Here is a 20,019-nt window from a genome sequence, read left to right on the forward strand (position 1 = left end):
GCCCAGATGCGTCACCATATCGGGATATACACCATCTATCCCTGCTGCTTTGCCGTTCTTTACTTCGCTAATGGCTGCACCCACTTCTCGGGGACTGAACGGGGCCGTCCAGTCCGACTCCTCCGCAGGTAGCGAGTCCAAAATCGTTCGGTACGCCTTGCGGACACCGCGCTCAAAAGCCTGATTAGGGACCCGCTTACTACGGTTCTTAATATTCTTGGCAATTGTGTCTGCCTCGCATTCCGGTGCAGCCTTCGCGAAATTCCGATCTGGGTCCAATTTCTTTATCAAACGCCAAGCGTGGCGGCTGGAGTGTGTAAAGTCGAGACTTTCCACGGTCTCCTGCCACCGTTGCTTCCTTCCCTCTGCCAGAGACTGAAGTAGTCTATCGGCTGTGTCCTGAGACTGGGTCTGCTGGTACTCTCGGTACAGCTCTTCCGACTCTGCTGTCCAGCAAGGGGTGTAGAATTTCCGCTTGCCCCGTGGAATAGAGCGTTGAGCGCTCTTAACCAGTAGCCTACTAAATCTGGTTATATTCTTGGACTTGGGAGGAATGGCAGGGCAGACCTGCTCGATATAGGAACTGAATTCCTCCCAGTCAGCCTTCCTGAAATTCCATCTGCAAAGTGGGAGAGACTGCACCCTCGGTATTGTCACCCCAGCTGTGACAAGAACCGGCCTGTGCTGGCTATGCGGAAAGTCCCCGAGGACTGTCCGCTTCACCTGCAGCGGTTCACCGTTCGCGCTTTTCGTTACGAGGGTGAGGTCTGGAGTGTACTCCTTCTTATGGCGGGTACCCCGGAAGGTACCCTTGGCTGTAGGATCGTACACTAGGTGTAGATCATTACAGTCCATCCATGAGCGGAGTTGTCTTCCTGCCTCGTTGCAGTCTCGGTAGCCCCATTCGTGATGGTGGCTATTAAAGTCTCCCAGACAGATGGAAGGATGGCTGACCACCGGTACCGGTGGTGTAGTCCAAGTCGCTCTAGGTGGTTTGTAAATATTATGCAAACACAGTCCACCTACTTCCACGGAAATTCGGTTCACCCCATTGCTGTCCGTTACGCTCTCAATGACCCTTACCTTCGATGGCTCTTTAGCGTAAACGCTAACCCTCCTTTGAGCCTCGAAGTGTCCTCGCGTTGGACCACCGTATAGCCTGGGATCTGGAATCGGGAAGATTGCGCGCCTGAATAAAGGTGGGTCTCCTGTAAAAGGAGGATATCAACGCAGTGAACGGCCAATAGCTTTGATAAAAGCTCATTTTTTGCCATACTCTGGCTCTCGACGTTCAGGGACAATATACGCGTCAGTTCGCCATCCCCGCCGTCGCATTTTCCAATCGGCAGGCCGCGAATCGATTGATGCATGGGACGTTCGCTTTTTTCTCGGACGTGCCGACGACCGGGCGACACGAACGCGGTATTATTTGGCTAGGCGGCAGACCGCTTCGCCATTGACGGGACTGGTTGGGACTCGACATAAGGACAATAGTGTGGCGCCCGGGATAGGGCTGCTATTCGGGCACCGGGTTTGGATCAAATTTAGTCACACACCGGGGCGAGCAGCTCATGTGGCTCGTTGGCTCGATACCCGGGATGGTCTCGTGACGGTCGACCGGGATTTACACCTTTGCCCTCCCGTGTGCCTCAAGCCCCCTCACCAACTGCAAGGTAAAGATCCACGAGGGGGATCACCAAGGCAACCAGAGAAGGCGACAATCCTATACACGATTCCGTAAACATTGACCTGAAACAAAAAGGAAAGAAGAGAACATTTGATAAGTTAGCCCCAAATGAAAGTCAAGACCCAGAAGGTATGTATGTATTCAGTCTATGAAACAAGCATAATAAAATCTTAACTCACTCAACCCTAACACCGACTATATCCGAGAGTATACCCGGGGTTACTTTTACCCCGTGCCTATTTATTACATTTTTCTGAGACAAATTATAGGAGCTCAATGTGTACATGTTAATGATAGTTGAATAAAACCATCTAGAGCTAGACAGTCTATGTACATGGTCATTTTTAATAATTGTTTCCAATTTTGAAAAGTAGCAAAATTCTCTAGGATTGAGTGAGTTACAGAATAGGGAATGAGATTAGCGGAAGAGTAGCGTCCCTTGATTGGACGTCACCTTACAGAGAGAACGTCAATTTGGTTTTGAAGTGTCTCGAGCCGATTTCACCGGAAGCGAGAACGAGAGACGCATGCGCACAACGAACATGACGTTCTCTCTCTAATAACTTTTCCGCCGGTGACGTCACAGACTATGGATGACGTCCAATCAAGGGAAGCTACTCTTCCGCTAATCTCATTCCCTATATGTATCTGAAAAAGTGTAGGATACAGTGTCTGCTCCTTAATTTGTTGCTTTGATATTTTCGAAATGAAAATGGAGGTACTGTAATGTCTTCATTTCCTCGTTTTCTCGTGTACAATGGTTAATTAGAGAGATGCGTGGTCTAGTGGTATGTCACGCTCCTTATGGATCGGAATGTTCTGGGTTCGAGTTCTGCTCTGAGTAGCGCATAGTTGAGTCATTAAAAACAGGCTCTTTACTCACATTATCTCACCGTACTCCGGTGTAAAATGAGTAACAACTTAGCCTCTGTCGGGAAAAATGTATTATCGCCTAACAGGCGTCATGTCTCGTCATACACGTTCAGTATTGTTGTTGGGAGGGGAGTTTTGTTTCTTAACAAAGGAAAATCGTTAGATATTGTAATTCTGAACATTTTGACTTTGAGTTATATGTTCCCAATCTAGTTCAGTGGTGATGGTATTCCTTGAATCCGCGGAAATCCGCACTATTTTTGTTAAAAGAGGAAATTCAACCCCCCCCCCCTTACCATTTCAACCAATGTACTGGCTGTGAGAGGGTTAATGTCTTTCAGGTGCAGTTCCTCACTCTTTAGAATTAAGCCAGAGTGTCAATGATAATTTATCATCTCAATTGCTCTAGACGTGGAGATTAACCCTTTCCTTACCAGTCATTTTCAGAAATTTCTCCAAAATTTCACACTCACCCAACACAAAAAAATAGTTTTTTCTTACTCAGACAGGAAAGCAACAAACACATTCTATGCATAATATTGCTATCAGCAAAACGAACTCTACAACACATTTTTATAGCTATTTTTCTTTAAATTGTGTGATTTACAAAAGAAATCTGAATGATAAAAGTGCTGGTTTAATCGTAACGAATGTGACGATTTTCCTATAGTTGGGAAGTAGAGGGTTAATGCAGTGAAAATAGGGCTTATGTGCAATTGTTCAAAATGTTCTTCCTTTTAAATATAATAAAATGAAATAAAAACCAACTTCATCCCATAGAAGAAATGTATCTTTAGGGTCTATTCGAAGGGAAAACTGGAATAACCCAGGCGTAAGCCGCAGTGCAGCGCCGCAAATTGAGCTTAGGCGAGGTGACTTGCTCCAAATAACCACACAGTGCAGCGGGTGGGTGTTCGAACTCCGAACATGTCGGGTACGAATCATAGACCTACCTTACCCCTGAATCGCGCTGCCCCAATTTACATTTTTATTGTCACTATCACCACTGATTATAACACAACACCAGATTGATACGGTGGGTCACGTATTTATCACTTATATTCATTTTTCTCCATAATTATTTGGTGCGGCTATCTGGTCTTGTGGTATGACACTCGCTTTCGGATCGGAAGGTCCTGGGTTCGAGCCTCGCGGTCGGCGCATAGTTGAGTCCTTAGAAAAGGCTTTTTACTCACATTCTCTCACCGTTCTGAGGTGTAAAATGAGTACCTGGCCGTTAACAGCATTGTCTTTGTCCGAAAAATTGTAATATCGCCTAACAGGCGGCATGTCCCGTCCTACATGTTAAATGTTGCTGTTGACCAGGGACCCCTTGTAAAGCGCTTTGAGCACATTTAGTGGATATTGCGCTATATAGATAGTATGCTCTTGGCTAAGAAGCTCATAACATTGCCATCCGGAAGTAAAACGGACCAACACACAAAACTGTGTATCCATGAACGTTTATAGTCGGGTTAATACAGTTCAGTGAGCATTACTCATAAACGCGGATAACAAAAAACAATAACAAAGACCTGAGCAACGTCATCTTCGAACTATCTATAGGCCTAAAGCTCAATTTTTAAAATTAAGACCTACTTTACCCCTGAATCGCGCTGCCCCAATTTACATATTTATTGTCACTATCACCACTGATTATAACACAACACTAGATTGATTACCGTGGTCACGTATTTATCACTTATATTCATTTTTCTCCATAGTTATTTGGTACTCCAACTTTCAAGTCATTCTTCATCGGATTTTCACTTTCTTCCAGTCCCATTTCCAGCCTTGTCTAATAACATGTACGACTCCATCAAGAAAAGGAAGAGAGCGGCTGCCGTTCCCCAAGAAAACAACACGTCCCAGGCAACCAACCTGAAGCCCTCAAAAAACAAAAAGCAACCAAGAAGAAAAAAGAACAGTAAGACAAAGACTCTATGCAAAACAAAATTATCGACTGTAGAGAGAGCAAAGTCGGCAGGTATTATCATAATTATCATGATAATCATCATCATCATCATCATCATCATCAATTCAATTTAACTGTACATGTTTTAAAAAAAAGACAAAAACAAAACAAAACAAAAAGAAAGACAAAACAAAAACAAATAAACAAACAAAGAAAGAAGAACAAACCCCAACACCCCCCTGCATCCCCCCCCCTGCACCCTCCCCCCCCCCCCAAAAAAAAAACCCCCAAAAAAACAACAACAACAAAAAAAAAAAAACAAAAAAACAAAAAAAAAAAACAAAAACAAAAAACAAAAAAAAAAACCCAACTCCGGCCCCCTTAAAAAACAAACAATCAAATAAAACATCAACAAAAATCCAAATCACCCCCCCCCCTTCCTTAAAAACAAGAACAACAAAACAAATTAAATAGATCCATACTAAGGTTTGTTTACATGTATTACTGGTAGGATATGAGGTGACAGATTTAATAATATTGGTCTATTTCGCTAAAGGCAAGTTAGTTGTACATTTGGCTCATCTATAGTCGGTATCTTGACGGGTTTACCATGCTAAATGCGCCCAAAAAGTATATTAGAATCAAGTTTTCTATTCATATAATACATGTTGCCTGCCATGCGTTCTCGTTGTTTTCAGATTTTTACTTATCATAGAAGGTAATTTCTCACAACTGCGTAAAGAGGACTAGTGTGTACAAAGTGCCTTGCCCAAGTATGCAATGCGAGGACAAAGTTCGCTCTTATCACTGCAGTCACTGATCAAGCTTAAATGTTGCTCCATGTAGTTGCACAAAATATCAACTTAATATCAAATGCATACATTATAAATACGATAAAAACGGTTTCATAAGTTTCTTCAAGCCAGACTTTTCTATCACCGTTGGTTGTGGTCGAGTATGGAAGTCAAGCAAAGTTGAGTGTGGTCAGAAACAAAATTACCTGTCAGTTTTCAAATGAAGCTATACAATCATAAAAATCATAAATATAGTTTTAAAAATAATCCAAAAAACAAAACAAAAACACAACAATCAACCTGTGAATATTCATGTATTATTTTAAAAAGAAAAAGAAATATCCCATCATAGACAAATAAAACTTATACCAATTACTTCTTCTTCTTCTTCAAGTACTAAGTCTGTGCCAGACATCGGTGATCATGATACGCCATTCATCTCTCTGATCAGATAAACTCAGAAAACTAATATTACTCTTCTCTTTCTTTGTCACCCAGCTGTTCAAACTATTCAGATATGTTTTTCTTGGTCTACCTTTACTCTTTTTACCTTCTATCTTTCCTGTGAGAACAAGATGTTCAATACATTTATGTCGATTTAGGTGTCCTAAAAATTGCATTTGTCTTTTTCTTATTGTACGAATTAACAGCCTTTTAGTTTCAGCTTGCTCTAATACTTCTTCATTAGTTTTCTTCTCTGTCCATGAGATTCTTAACATCCTTCTAAGAAACCAGATTTCTGCTGCCTCCAGTTTCTTTCTAATGTCTTCTGTAATTGTCCAGCTTTCGCAGCCATATAATAATACTGACCATACGTAGGCCTTCAAAACCCTATGTTTTGTTGTCATTGAGATATTGTGGTTTTTGAAAATTAGACTAATTTTATTAAAACTATCTTTAGCTATTGGAATTCTTAGTTTTATTTCTGTGTTGCATCTGCCATCTGAAGTTATTATGTATCCAAGATATTTAAATGCCTGAACTTGTTTTATAATTTTTCCATTGTTGCATATTGGATTTCTTTCTCTCCTTGATACAACCATGCATTCTGTCTTTTTTACATTTAAGTATAACCCCATACGTTCACTCTCTGTGACTATTTTATTGAGGAGTAGTTGTAAATTTTCTTTTGAGTCTGAAATTAGTGCTGTGTCATCTGCATATCTTATATTATTGATATTCTCACCATTACAATATCTTTTTTTGTTGAGAAATACACCGTCTTTGGCCAGATATTCATTTTACACCTGAGTGCGGTGAATATCAATTACAAACAAAAAAATTTATTCAGACCACAGTGATTTATATGTAATCTTTTACAATGTTATTTGTCAGTTCTAATGAGATATTTTCCAAAAATGTTATCTGTAAATATTTGTAAATAGTTTTACCTTGCATATTATTACACTTGTTTTATTTGAATGTCCATTGTCTTTTTGTTTGAAATAAACATTTGATTAAAAATAATATCTTATGAGTTTTGAGCTGATATTTCAATGTGAATGATGAAGATGATGATGATGATGATGATGATGATGATGATGATGATGATGATGAGGAGGAGGAGGATGATGATGAGGATGATGATGGTGGTGGTGGTGACGATGATGACGAAGACAACGATGATGATGATGATGATGATGATGATGATGGTGATGGTGGTGGTTGGTTTCTCTCTCTCTCTCTATCTCTCTTTCTCTCTCCGCCCCTCTCTCTCTCCCTCTCTCTCTCTCCCTCTCTCTCTATCTATCTATTTATCTCTCTCCTCTCCCTCTCTCTCTCCCTCTCTCCCTCTCTCTCCCTCTCTCTCTCTCTCTTTGTTTTTTTTTTACCACTCCTCCATATTTCTTCAAACAGCACTTTGACAAAATAACTTTTTGGATTATTCTGGACAGCGATCTTTTTACTTCAAATATCAATGAATTGTGATGACCTTCAACTTGTCTGAGCCCTCGTTTGACCTTTCGGGTTCATGAAGTTTCGGAAAGATGAGAGCTATTATGATTTATCGATAATTTAGTTGAGAATTTCCTGACTGAAAAAAACAAAGACATGTTGTATTGTTTCTCTGCTATAGATAGTATGCACCTGGCTAAGAAGCTCACAACATTGCCATCCGGAAGTAAAACGGATCAACACACAAAACTATGTGTAACCTTGAAGGTTGATAGTCTGGTTAATACAGTTTAGTGAGAAGTACTCATGAACGCGGATGGCAAAAAAAAAAAAAAAACAACAACAAAGACTCGAGTTACGTCAACTTCGAACTATCTATAGATAGTATGCGTTTGGCTAAGAAGCTCATAACATTGCCAACCGGAAGTATAACGGACCAACACACAAAACGGTGTGTATCCATGAACGTTTATAGTCAGGATAATACAGTTCAGTGAGCATTACTCATAAACGCGGATGGCAAAAAACAATAACAAAGACCTGAGTGACGTCATCTTCGAACTATCTATACCTACGACTTATGACTAGTCAACTGTACACACAACTAGACGGCTCTTGGAACTTACACATCTGGACTAGTCGAACGTTTTTTCTGACCTCTCTCCGCTGTCCACCCATCAGTGATTGATTAGCTGGTGTTTGTTAATCTGCTGAAATAACATAGCAGTTGATTAGAGAGAACCCATTCCAAAGGGTAGCTAGTAATTGCGGTTTTGTGGTCTAGTGGTACGACACTCGCTTTCGGATCGGAAGGTCCTGGGTTCGAGCCTAGAGCTCGGAGCATAGTTGAATCCTTGGAAAATGCTCTTTACTCACATTCTCTCACCGTACTCAGGTGTAAAATGTTAACAGCGTTGTCTTTGTCCGAAAAATTGTAATATCACCTAACAGGCGTCATGTCCCGTCCTACATGTTAAATGTTGCTGTTGACCAGGGACCCCTTGAGCACGTTTAGTGGATATTGCGCTATATAAAACTCAATTTAAAAAAAATTACAACTGTCTGATTAGCGCTATATTTACTCCGGTACCGTGGGACTTGTGGCTCGGGGCTACTTACTTCTGTCTTCTTTTGATATTTCTTAATGAAAATGTTTCTGCTGAAGCTCAAAAGAAAAAATAATACATACTAAGTAATAAAAAGAAAGCTTGACTTTATTGATCGAAAACATTGTGGACGTTTCGGGTTTCTCCTTTATCAACAAAACGAGATGAATGAAACACATAGGACAAAATACCTCATACGTCCTTTGTGTTTCATTCATCGCCTTTTATTGAATAAATAATAGCTTCCATTTCATTATTTATTGTTATTGTGCGGCTATGTGGTCTAGTGGTATGACACTCGCTTTCGGATCGGAAGGCCCTGGGTTTTAGCCTCGCGCTCGGCGCATAGTTGAGTCCTTGGAAAAGGTTATTTTCTCACATTCTCTACCGTACTCAGGTGTAAAATGAGTACCTGGCCGTTAAAAGCGTTGTCTTTGTCCGGAAATTTGTAATATCGCCTAACAGGCGTCATGCCCCGTCTACATGTTAAATGTTGCTGTTGACCAGGGACCCCTTGTAAAGCGCTTTGAGCACATTTAGTGGATATTGCACTATATAAAGCTCAATTATTTTTTTTTATTGCACTCGCCTTCGGACCTGTAGACCCTGGTTCGAATTCTGTTGTGGGCAACGCAATGTTGAGTCCTTAGACAAGGCTCTCAACTCACATTCTCTCACCGCACTCAGGTGTAAAATGAATATCTGGTCAAAGACGGTGTATTTCTCAAAAAAAACAAAACAAAAACATATTGTAACAGCGCCTTATCAAAATCACGCCTTATCCTACGTGTATTTCTGTTGGCTTGGGACCTCTTGTAAAGAGCATTGAGCACATTTTAGTGAACATCGATTTACACCAAAGCTCAAATTTTTCTTTAAGATCAACAAACTTTTGACTGCTCAATCCCTTTTTTCCTTCACCTGAAGTTGGGAGTGTTTTATATGGACTACTTGTAGAATCTTCTCCCCCAAAATGATCTCTTCCTTTTTCTGTTGTTTTGATTTTAAAGCCGATATTTTTTTTCTGTTTCCTTTACCCACATTGCAGTACTTAACTTGATTTGTTTGTCTGGCAGAAAGTACTTTTGAAATAAACTGATGTCCTGTCTCAAGGGTAGTAATAAATTACTATTGTCCATTTAACGATACAGAAACTGGGATAAACTTGTAAAGCGCATTGAGCACATTTAGGGGATATTGCGCTATATAATGCTCATTAAAAAACAAAACAAATCCGTTAGCCTTATGACTAAGAAGGATATTCTGCGGTTTTTTTTTCCGGACGATTTTATTTTTTTTCATATAAATCTAAAAATCATCTCTGTGGGGGAGTTGGGGAAAGTCGGATATGAATATGTAAAAAAAAAAATAATTAATGGGCTTTTATATAGAGCAATATCCACTAAACGTGCTCAAAGCGCTTTACAATGGGTCCTTGGCCAACAGTAACATTAACATGTAGGATGGGACATGACACCTTTTAGGCGAAATTATATTATTTTTCGGACAGATACAACGCTGTTAACGGCCAGGTACTCATTTACACCTGAGTACGGTGAGAAAATGTGAGTAAAGAGCCTTCTCCAAGGACTCATCTATGTGCCGAGCGAGTCTCGAACCCAGGACCTTCCGATCCGAAAGCGAGTGTCATACCACTAGACCATATCGATAGTTCGAAGATGGCGTCACTCAGGTCTTTGTTATTGGTCTTTGCCATCCGCGTTTATGAGTAATGCTCACTGAACTGTATTAACCTGACTATAAACGTTCATAGATAACCACAGTTTTTTGTGTTGGTCCGTTATACTTCCGGATGGCAATAGTATGAGCTTCTTAGCCAAGCGCATACTATCTTTAGTCGCAATATGTATGTTTTGATCTGACAGGTGAGATAATTTACCCTTGTAAATAATCGCTCAGTGGGACTGTGTATTTTTAGTATTTGAAACATACCCGGGTCTTTCCTTTTTGATAGTAATCCTTGGCCCGTTGTTTGTGTGAGTCGTTGGGTGACTTGGGACAGAGGACAATAATAGAAAATTTCAGCAAGGATCTACCTGCTTTGCGATCAATACTCTTCAACAGTCGTAACGTCACTTCCCTCGAAATGACGCATGGTAACTTAGTAACTGGCTCTAAACTGTCGGAACAATGGCGGACGCCCTTATGCTCCGACGAGCATAAAAGTGTATCCAGAGGGAAATAAAAAAACATTACAAATCTGATCATGTTTTGACTTTTACACATTCTGATCACAAGACATATGAAAAGTTCTAGCCAGCATGAAGAATAAAAAAGTACAGATTTTCTTTGTTTAAAACCTCGATGGCCGCCGTTGCTGGGCGACTTGACATCAGAATATTGAATCCAATTGATAGTTACCAATCTCTAAATCTATCGAATTGTTATTTTGTATTTCCTTCAATCTGTCTCTCTTGGGGTTTGTAGAAAGCTCTGAAGCTGTTTCAAGCGCCACTAATTTCTAAAGTGGATGCCATCACAAGTGGTATTGTAATTTTTGAATAAAACGACCAAGCACGGGCAGAAAGTGCTCATTTCCCAACTTAACAAATGAAATAGATACATACTATGGTCTGTTTACATGTATTACTATGGTCTGTTTACATGTATTACTATGGTCTGTTTACATGTATTACTATGGTCTATTTACATGTATTACTCGTAGATTTTGAGATGTGTGATAATATTATTGTTCTGTTTTTCTCAGGGCAAGTCAGTCGTACATTCATCATCATCATCATCATTGCCTTTTTCACCCTGGGTCAGGGTATAGGCCACAGACAAACAGTTTCCATCCTTCTCTATCCCGAGCCAACTTTTTTTTATCTCATTCCAGGTCTTACCACTTCTCTGTATATCAGCTTCTTTAATTCTTCTCCATGTTCCTCGTAGCCTTCCCCTTGATCTTCTGCCCTGAGGGTTCCAGTCCAAAACTTTCTTTGTTATAGTTGAGTCATTCTTTCTAAGCGTGTGTCCAATCCACCTCCATCGTCTTCTTCCTATATCCTCTCCCACTGGTTTCTGCTGTGTTCTTTTCCATACTTCTTCATTTTTTATTCTATCCATCCATTTTATTCTGAGTAGCTTACGCATGCACCTGTTTACGAAAATCTGTACCCTCCTTATACATGCCTGTGATGCGTTCCAAGTTTCACATCCATACAGTAGGACAGACTTCACGTTTGAGTTGAAAAGTCTTAGCTTTAGTTGAAGGGAGATATCTTTAGTTCTCCAAACTCTGTTCAAAGATGTGAATGCAGCCTGTGCCTTTCCTATTCGTGCTTTCACCTCTGCTTCCGTGCCTCCATCCTTGTCAATTATACTTCCGAGATAGCAGAAAGTGTCTATATTTTCGAGTTCCTGATCTTTTACTTTGATCTGCTCCCTTTGACGCGTACCTATCCTCAAGACCTTTGACTTTGCAGGGTGAATTCTTAGACCAATTGATTCCGAGAGGCTGTTTATAATTGTGGTTTTTGCTTGCATCTGGTCCTGGGTGTGGGACAGAAGAGCCAGATCATCTGCAAAATCCAGATCATCCAACTGTGTCCAGGGGGTCCACTGTATCCCATTTCTTCTCCCTTTGGAGGTTTCCTTCATTAGCCAATCAATGGCAAGGATGAACAGGAATGGTGAGAGCAAGCATCCCTGCTTGACACCAGTCTTAATTTCAAAGCTGTCAGTAAGCTGATCTTCATGTACAACCCTGCAACTTGATCCTTCATACATTTCCTTAATGAGGTTTACTATCTTTTCAGGGAGTCCATAATGTGCCAGAATTTTCCACAATGTTGCTCTGTCAATACTGTCGAAAGCCTTCTCGTAATCCAGAAAGTTGACAATAAGAGGAGAGTTCCTTTCTATAGACTGTTCTACTATGACTCGCAGAGAGGCAATCTGGTCGGTGGTTGAACGGTTTTTCCGAAAACCTGCCTGTTCGTCCCGCAGTTTAGCATCTGTTGCATTCTTAATTCTCTCTAAAATAATACGGTTGAAAACCTTTCCTGGGATAGAAAGAAGAGTGATGCCTCGATAATTATTACAATTACTGAGGTCCCCTTTCTTTGGAAGCTTGAAAAGATGTCCTTCCTTCCAATCCTTTGGGAATATCCCGTCATTCCAGATTCTCTCAAATAGTGGGTGCAGGGCCTCAGCATTTCTTTTCGCATCAACTTTTAGAGCCTCCGGTGGAATCTGGTCTGGTCCAGCAGCTTTCCCCCTTTTCATCTTGTTAATGGCACCCACAATCTCTGCTATCGATGGTGGATCACAGCTAATTGGTAGCTCATTCCTTGCAGGCAAAATTTCTGGCTGGTTGTCTGGTGGTGGTCTGTTCAGAAGGCAGTTGAAATGTTCCCTCCATCGTTCAGATTGAGCCTCTTTTCCAAAAATAGTTTTCCCATCTTTGTCTTTGACTGGTACCTCTGGTTTCCCATATTTTCCAGCAAGTGTCTTGGTAGTTTGATAAAGGATCCTCATGTGTCCTCCAGTCGCTGCTGCTTCTGCTTTCTCTGCAAGTCTGTTCATGAATGCTTCCTTGTCTTTCTTCACAGATCTTTTGACTTCCGTAGCTATGGCTCGATACTGCTCTTGTGCATCCAGTCTTGAAGCCCTTGTTCGGCTTGCATTCACTTGTTCCTTCCTTGTTCTCCTCTTTTCAATAAGGTCTAAGGTGGTTGGACTTATCCATTCTTTATGTTCCGATTTCTTTACCCCCAATACCTCGTGGCAAGTTGTTATGTAGACTTCCTTGATCTTTGCCCAATGTGACTCTACATCTATGTCCTCCTCGAGCTCAGTAAGAGGTTGGAATCTATTACTCAATTGTAGTTTGAATTCCTCATTCTTTTCCCCATCAAGTGCATTCACCTCGAATTTTCTTCTTGTATGTGATCTGGCCCCGTGTTTTCTGAGTCGGAGCTTAAGCTTTGCCAATAGCAGGTGGTGGTCTGATCCAACATCTGCCCCTCTCCGTACTGTCACATCTTCCAATGAACGTCTGAATCTACGAGAGATACAAAAATGATCAATCTGATTCTCTGTCACACCATCTGGTGAGACCCAAGTTGCTTTGTGGATCCTCTTATGGGCGAACACTGATCCTCCAATTACCAAACTGTTGAATGCACAGAAATTTGCAAATCTCTCTCCATTATCATTCATTTCTCCCATGCCATGACGTCCCATGATACCTTCATAGCCTACGTTATCCTGTCCCACTTTTGCATTAGCATCTCCCATCAATATGTTGACGTCTTTCCTTGGCAACTTGTCAATGACTTGTTGTAGCAGACCATAAAATGTATCTTTGTCCTCATCTGTTGCATCATTTGTTGGGCATAGATCTGTACAATGTTCATGCTGATCTTCTTACTCCGTGTTGTAAAGGACGCCATGATGATCCTTTCTCCGCATTGTTCCCATCCTCTCAGTGACTTCTGGGCAAACTTGCTTAGAATTATTCCTACTCCCTGTGTATGAATCCCGTCCCTCTCCCTGAATATAAAATCTTCTCCCCAGACTTGAGGTGTTTCTGTCCGGATTGTATCCAGTGGGTTTCGCTTACTCCAAGTATATGCAGCCTGTATCTTCTCATCTCAGTCACAACTTGAGAGCTTTTTCCTGCTTCATACATGGTGCGAACGTTCCACGACGCAATTCGAAGCTGCTTGTTTGGCGAAGACGTCATCGGGTCAGCAGAGTCCTTTCGGCTTTGTCTGTTGTCCTTCATAAATTCTGTAATTCCAGAAACTCTTCGGTCGCCCAAGCTAAAAAAAGGATTTAGTTTGTCTGTCTGTGTTTCTGTAACGGTTTGAGTTTAACGGAAAGGGGTGTTAACCCTTGCCAACCCCCAACCTGGAGGACAGGTGACTCAAAGATGGGGGAATCACACACCATTAGTCGCCTTTTACGACACGCTGGCTTGGCGTTGGGCTATTCCTGGCCCTCTCAGTTGAGGGACCCCGGACACCACACTGGGTAGTCGTACATTCGGCACATCTTTATTCCGTATTTTGACGGTTTTACCAATGCTAAATACGCCCAAAAAGTAAATTAGAATCAAGTGTTCTATTCATCAAGTACAACTACTGTTTTTTTTCAATTTTGTGCGGCTATGTGGTCTAGCGGTATTACTTACTTACTTAGATGCCTTTCACGTCTCGACCGAAAGATCGGGTCGCCTTGGCTGTTTCCAGTATTTCCTGTGTGAGGTGTCTCCAATATTGCCGGTCCTCTGCTAGGGTTCTCAGATTTTCAAGGTCCCCTGCCGTTATGAGACTAATGCTTTGTCCAAGTGTTGTGAGGTTTTTGTTTAGGATCACAGGGAGTGTTGTGATCGGTCTTCCTCTGAAAAGGTTCCCGTGTTTTTGGAAGTATCCGACATGGCTTGGTTTGCTGGTATGTTTTTGTCCCTGCGTAGTATGTGACCGAAAAGTTGCCATCGTTGTTGTAAAATGTCAAGGGAGATTGGTCTTTCTTTTGTGATCTTATAGAGTGATTCATTTGAGATCTTTTTGGGTATTTGATGTCCAGTACCCTTCTTAGCTGTGTGCGATGGAAGGCATCCAGATGTTCTTCTTCGGATTTTGTCAACGCCCAAGTGCCGCAGTTATACAGAAGTACGGTTTTACAAGAGCATGGTACAGTTTCAGTTTGGTTTTTCTCTTTATTTTGTCACCTCTAATCCATACATTGGTGAGTTTACTGAGTGCGGCGTTTGATAGCTGTTTTCTTCTTTGTACATCCTCGGTGTCTCCAATTAGTGAGCCGACTTTCTTTGTTCTTTTCATTCCTCTTTGTTCCTCGATATTGTTGTAAATTCGGTTTTATTGGCATTGACTTGAGGTTATATTTCATGAGGGTATTTTGTATGATGTCTATATTTGCTGGTGTTGATCCAATAAAATCGACATCATCTGCATAGGCGATTTCTCTAGGGATTGCATTCTCAATATGAGTCGTTGGTTTTGGAATGACTTTTCGAACTTCTTTCAGAGCGTGTTCTAAGTATATTGTGAACAGAATCGGCTCAGACTATCTCCTTGGGGGGTCCCGATGTTACTTTCGAACTGCGTCTGTTTTGTGGCCCCGTATATCCTTGGTTGTATCTTTGTGTTGCTGAGGAGAAATCGATTATTCGGAGCTCGTCTTCGTCTACTATTTCTGTTAATATCTCCAAAGTTTTCCTCTGTCGATCGTATCAAAGGCTGCGGACATATCGATTCCGGTTATTGTTATGGATATGTTTTCTTTGAGTGCCTTTGCTGCCAACCATTTATGTGTCCATACAACGTCCGATGTGCTTCGGTCTTGGCGAAACCCGCTTTGGCTATGTGATAGGTATTTTTCTATTTTCGGTCTAATTCTGTTGAGGACAATAGTTGACAGTGTTTTTCTTATGGTATTCAGTAATGTTATTGGGCGCAGGTTGTTTACGGGTCCTTTCGTTTTTCCTGGTTTTTGTATTGTAATTAGGACACCGCTGTTTATGTCCCAGTCTTTGTGTGTTGAGAATGTTTTGTTCATTATGTTTGCAATGCTCAGATCCAGGGAGAGTGTACCGCATTTCAGCAATTCAGCGGGAATTTCATCTTCGCCTGGGGATCTGTTATTGTTTAGGCACTTTATGCTATTTCTAACTTCAGTTGTTGTGATGCGGTTGTTTAGGTCTCTAGGGTTTCCTGAGAAGGGCGATATTTGTGAGACTTGTTTGTGAAATTTCTGCTGGAAGTGGTCAGTTACAATGTCAAGGATATCGTTGGGATTTGTTGTCTGTTTGCCAAATTTATCCTGTAGTTTTGGGTTCTCGAATGGTTTTCGGTTCAGAGATTTCGTCGCTTTGAACATAGACGATGCGTTATTTTTGGACTTTTCTATGTCTTCCACTTTTTTGTCTAATTCCTCGTTTCTGTGTTTTATTGTAAGTGATCGAATTGAATGCAGTATTTTGTTTCGTTCCGTTTTCAGGTTTATTATTTCTTCCGAGTCTTTCGTGTTTTGTATCCTGATCCTAAGTTCTTTTTGTTGCCGCGATAGATCGTTAATAGCGATGTTAGGCGTTCGATTTGGTTTGTTCTTAGTTGTATTAATAGAGCCTGCACTTTCTTCCCCCGCATATTTCATTGCCGCTTGCGTCTCTTTCCATTCATTGTTTGGATTGCTGTTTTGCTTTATTTTAAATAGACTTGAGTTAAGTTCATATTGGTAATGAATGCGACATTCTCGCTCATTTACTATTTTTGCCGTGTTTATTTTGACTGCCGTTTTACCTTTCTGTCTTCGTTGTCTGTACACATTTATGTTGAAATTCGTTTTTACAAGTTTGTGATCGGATGTTAGCAGTGTACCACCGTATGATCGCGAGTTGGTTGAGTAGTGTTTATGGCGGTGTCGACATATGATATAGTCTATTTGGTTGTGTATTGTTATCATTTTGTCTTGGGTTTGGTCTTTCCTTTGTCCTACCCATGTTGTCTGGTGTCTTGATGGGTGGTTGAAAGCACTGTTTGTTATGAAAAGTTTTCTCTGTTCACAGAACTGGACTAATTTTTCTCCGTTATCGTTACGTTTTCCTTTTGAGTATGATCCTAAACATAGTGTGTCACTGTCGAGACGTTTTCCTACTTTGGCATTAAAATCTCCAGCAATTATTAATATTGATTTGTTTCCTATTTTGTTCAGTGTATCGTCTAGGTCTTTGTAAAATTTATCAGTTTCCTCTGGGTATTGTTTTGCGCGTTGACTTGTTGGTGCGTAAACATTTACGATTGAGATAGTGAACGTCTTCTTACCGTGATCGTCTTTATTATCGTTATTCTGGTTCCTTGAATTGATCTTACACTTAAGCTCAAGAACACATATTCTGTCCGAAACATTCCATTCGTCACTAGTCAAATCCCTGCAGTTTTTATTTATGAGAAATCCACATCCATAGTGAGGTGAACTGGAAGCAAAGCACAGCAGTCTGTGACCATTTATTGTTTGGTCGACGCCATCTTGGATCTTCGTCTCTTGTAAACACAACACATCGATTTTATAACTTTCTAAATCTTGACACAGTTGTTCCTTTCGAATGTTACTTTTAATAGATCTTAAGTTAAAAGTTCCAATATTAAGATTAGTCCACATCAGGTAAAAATTAAAGATTCCACACAGTGAATAAATAGAAACATAAGACTATCTAGCGGTATGACACTCGCTTTCGGATCGGAAGGTCATGGGTTCGAGCCTCAGTTGAGTCCTCGAAAAATACAAAACTCTTTACTCACATTCTCTTTCCGTACTCAGGTGTAAAATGAGTACCTGGCAGTTAATAGCATTGTCTGTGTCCGAAAAAAATTGTAATATTTTCTAACAGGCGTCATATCATGTCTTACATGTTGAGTGTTGCTGTTACCCCTTATAAAGCGCCTTGAGCACGTTTAGTGGATATTACGCTCTATAAAAGCTCAAGTTTTTTTTGTTGGCTTTTTTTTTTTACTAGTAATGAGCTCTGATTGTTCTCGCATTCTTACAACATTCATTATAGATGGTAATTTCTCACAGCTGCGTAAAAGGGGATTAAAGTGTGCAAAGTGACTTGCCCAAGTATGCAATGCCAGGAAAGGAATTAGCTGATATCATCACTGCATTCGCTGATCAAGCTCATATTTTGCTCAACGTTGTCGCAAAAAAAATCGACTTAATACAACTTCACCATAAACACGACAAAATCAATTAAATTAATTTTTTTTCTGGGTCGTGGATAGCTCATACGGTAGAGTCACGTTCTCCCCGGCCAGGCGGAGTTGTCGTACCAGTAAGGTAGCGGGTTCAAACCCCCATCACCGCTGCGAAAATTCTTTTTAATTCTCTATTGTCTTCTGGCACTTTCCTTCTCACTTCATCTCTTGTTGTTGTTTGTTTTTTTAAAGTCACTTTTCTGCCACCGTTTGATTTTGTCGACTACGGAAGTCAAGCGAAGTTGATTGTGGTCAGAAACAAAATAGTAGAAAAAAATAAAATACGAAGACAAATCAGATATTTTTTTAAAACGTGTTATCCCGTGTCATGAATTCTGTGCGAGCAGAGCAACAAAGGTTCGAATCCCTGTCACAATTTATTCATGGCTCTGTCTCATACAATTTACACTTGATTAAGTGTGTCCACAGACATGATATGACTATTAGCTGTAGCAAGATGCGGCCAAGTGGTCTTGTGGTAATAATATTATTGTATAGCTGTGTCATAAAAAAAAGACTCTTTACTCATATTATCTCACAACACTTATGCGTAGAATGAAAGGAAATGAATTAGCTGTTATCATCACTGAATTCGCTGATCAAGCTCATATTTAGCTCCATGTTGTCGCAAAAAAAAAAAAAAAAAAAAGTATCGACTGTTAACAGCGTTGTCTCTGTCGGAAAAAAAATGTAATATCTCCTTCGTTCTACATGTTACGTGTTGCTGTTGGTCATGGACCTTTTGTAAAGCGCTTTGAGCACGTTTAGTGGATATTGCACTATATAAAAGCTCAAGTTGGAAGTTGTGGACATATGCCAACAATTTTTGTTCATCAAGAAGAGAGAATACAAATTCTCTCAGACTTCACAACAAAATGTCATGCCTTTGATTAGTTCAAGTTTAGATTCGATATTCCTAATCTGATTCATCTTTATACAATATTATAATATTGGGTGTGTGATTATGTGTGTTTCTGTATGTATGTGCGTGTATGCGTGTATGCTTGTGGATGTGCATGTGTTAATTTGTGTGTGTTTGGGTATGTTTTGCATGTGTTTATGTGTGTGTGTGTGTGTGTGTGTGTGTTGCGTGTATACTTTTTAAAATCTATAATCCGACAGACGGCTAGAGGCATATTCTTCTTCTTCCTATAACAAAGAAATACCCGAGCTCCCCCCCCCCACAACCCCCCGCCCCCTCGGCGTGTCAAATTATGATTCTTTTTGTCGCCATTTGGTTACATCAAATTGTCTAGGTAGCCTATCCATATCAATCGTTGCAAGATGGACATAAGCGGATTACGACTAACACTAAAACACGTAGCGACTTTGATATTGATGAAACCTCTCACCCTCCATGAATGCCTCAGGCAACATTCATAATCCTATCGTTTATTTCATCTTTTTATATTAAAAAATTTTAAAAAAAAATAAAATAATAAAAAGATATAATAAATATATAATAATAATAATAAAAATAATAATAATAATAATAATAATAATAATAATAATAATAATAATAATAATAATAATAATAATAATAATATAGTAATAATAATGATAATGATAATAATAATAATAGTAATAATAATAATAATAATAATAATAATAATAATAATAATAATAATAATAATAATAATAATAATAATAATAATAATAATAATAATAATAATATAATAATAATAAAATAATAATAATAATAATAATAATAATGCTGAAAACTTATATATCGCTCTAACCCCGAGACACCAGACTCCAAGCGCTTAAATTACAAATTAAATATAAATAAATAAATATATATATATAAATACTAAGGAATCCGATAGATAACGGACGATACAGAAGCAGTAAATGACACAAAGCCATTCTACTGCTACTGACACTAAACAACATGTTGAAAATGTTTGATAATAAACCTAATAAATAAAATTGTTACTACATAATTCAGAGGGTCATTAGATAGGATGGCCTGGGTTTACCATCTCCTTACCACTACAGAAAAATC

The 20,019-nt window shown here is 39.8% G+C and overlaps 1 protein-coding gene across 3 annotated transcripts in view; it reads left to right on the forward strand.

Moving 5' to 3' along the window:
- The window catches only part of LOC144974624 (uncharacterized), a 59,216-nt gene that overhangs the window by 11,868 nt on the left and 27,329 nt on the right, over positions 1-20,019 (forward strand). The window contains exons 4-5 of one of the 3 annotated variants that reach the window (XM_078917687.1): positions 1,702-1,816; positions 4,341-4,735. The exons of 1 other annotated variant lie outside the window; for it this stretch is intronic. In XM_078917687.1, the coding sequence (XP_078773813.1) occupies positions 1,702-1,816; positions 4,341-4,609 (384 nt within the window). In that variant the 3' untranslated portion in view covers positions 4,610-4,735. Of the gene's footprint in view, positions 1-1,701; positions 1,817-4,284; positions 4,736-20,019 lie in introns of those variants that run through there. One more of the 3 variants, XM_078917689.1, reaches the window with a different exon arrangement.

Source organism: Berghia stephanieae, chromosome 6 (genome assembly GCF_034508935.2).
Source record: "Berghia stephanieae isolate SIO BIC M18660-M18661 chromosome 6, UCSD_Bste_1.3, whole genome shotgun sequence".
Classification (NCBI taxonomy): Eukaryota; Metazoa; Mollusca; class Gastropoda; order Nudibranchia; family Aeolidiidae; genus Berghia; species Berghia stephanieae.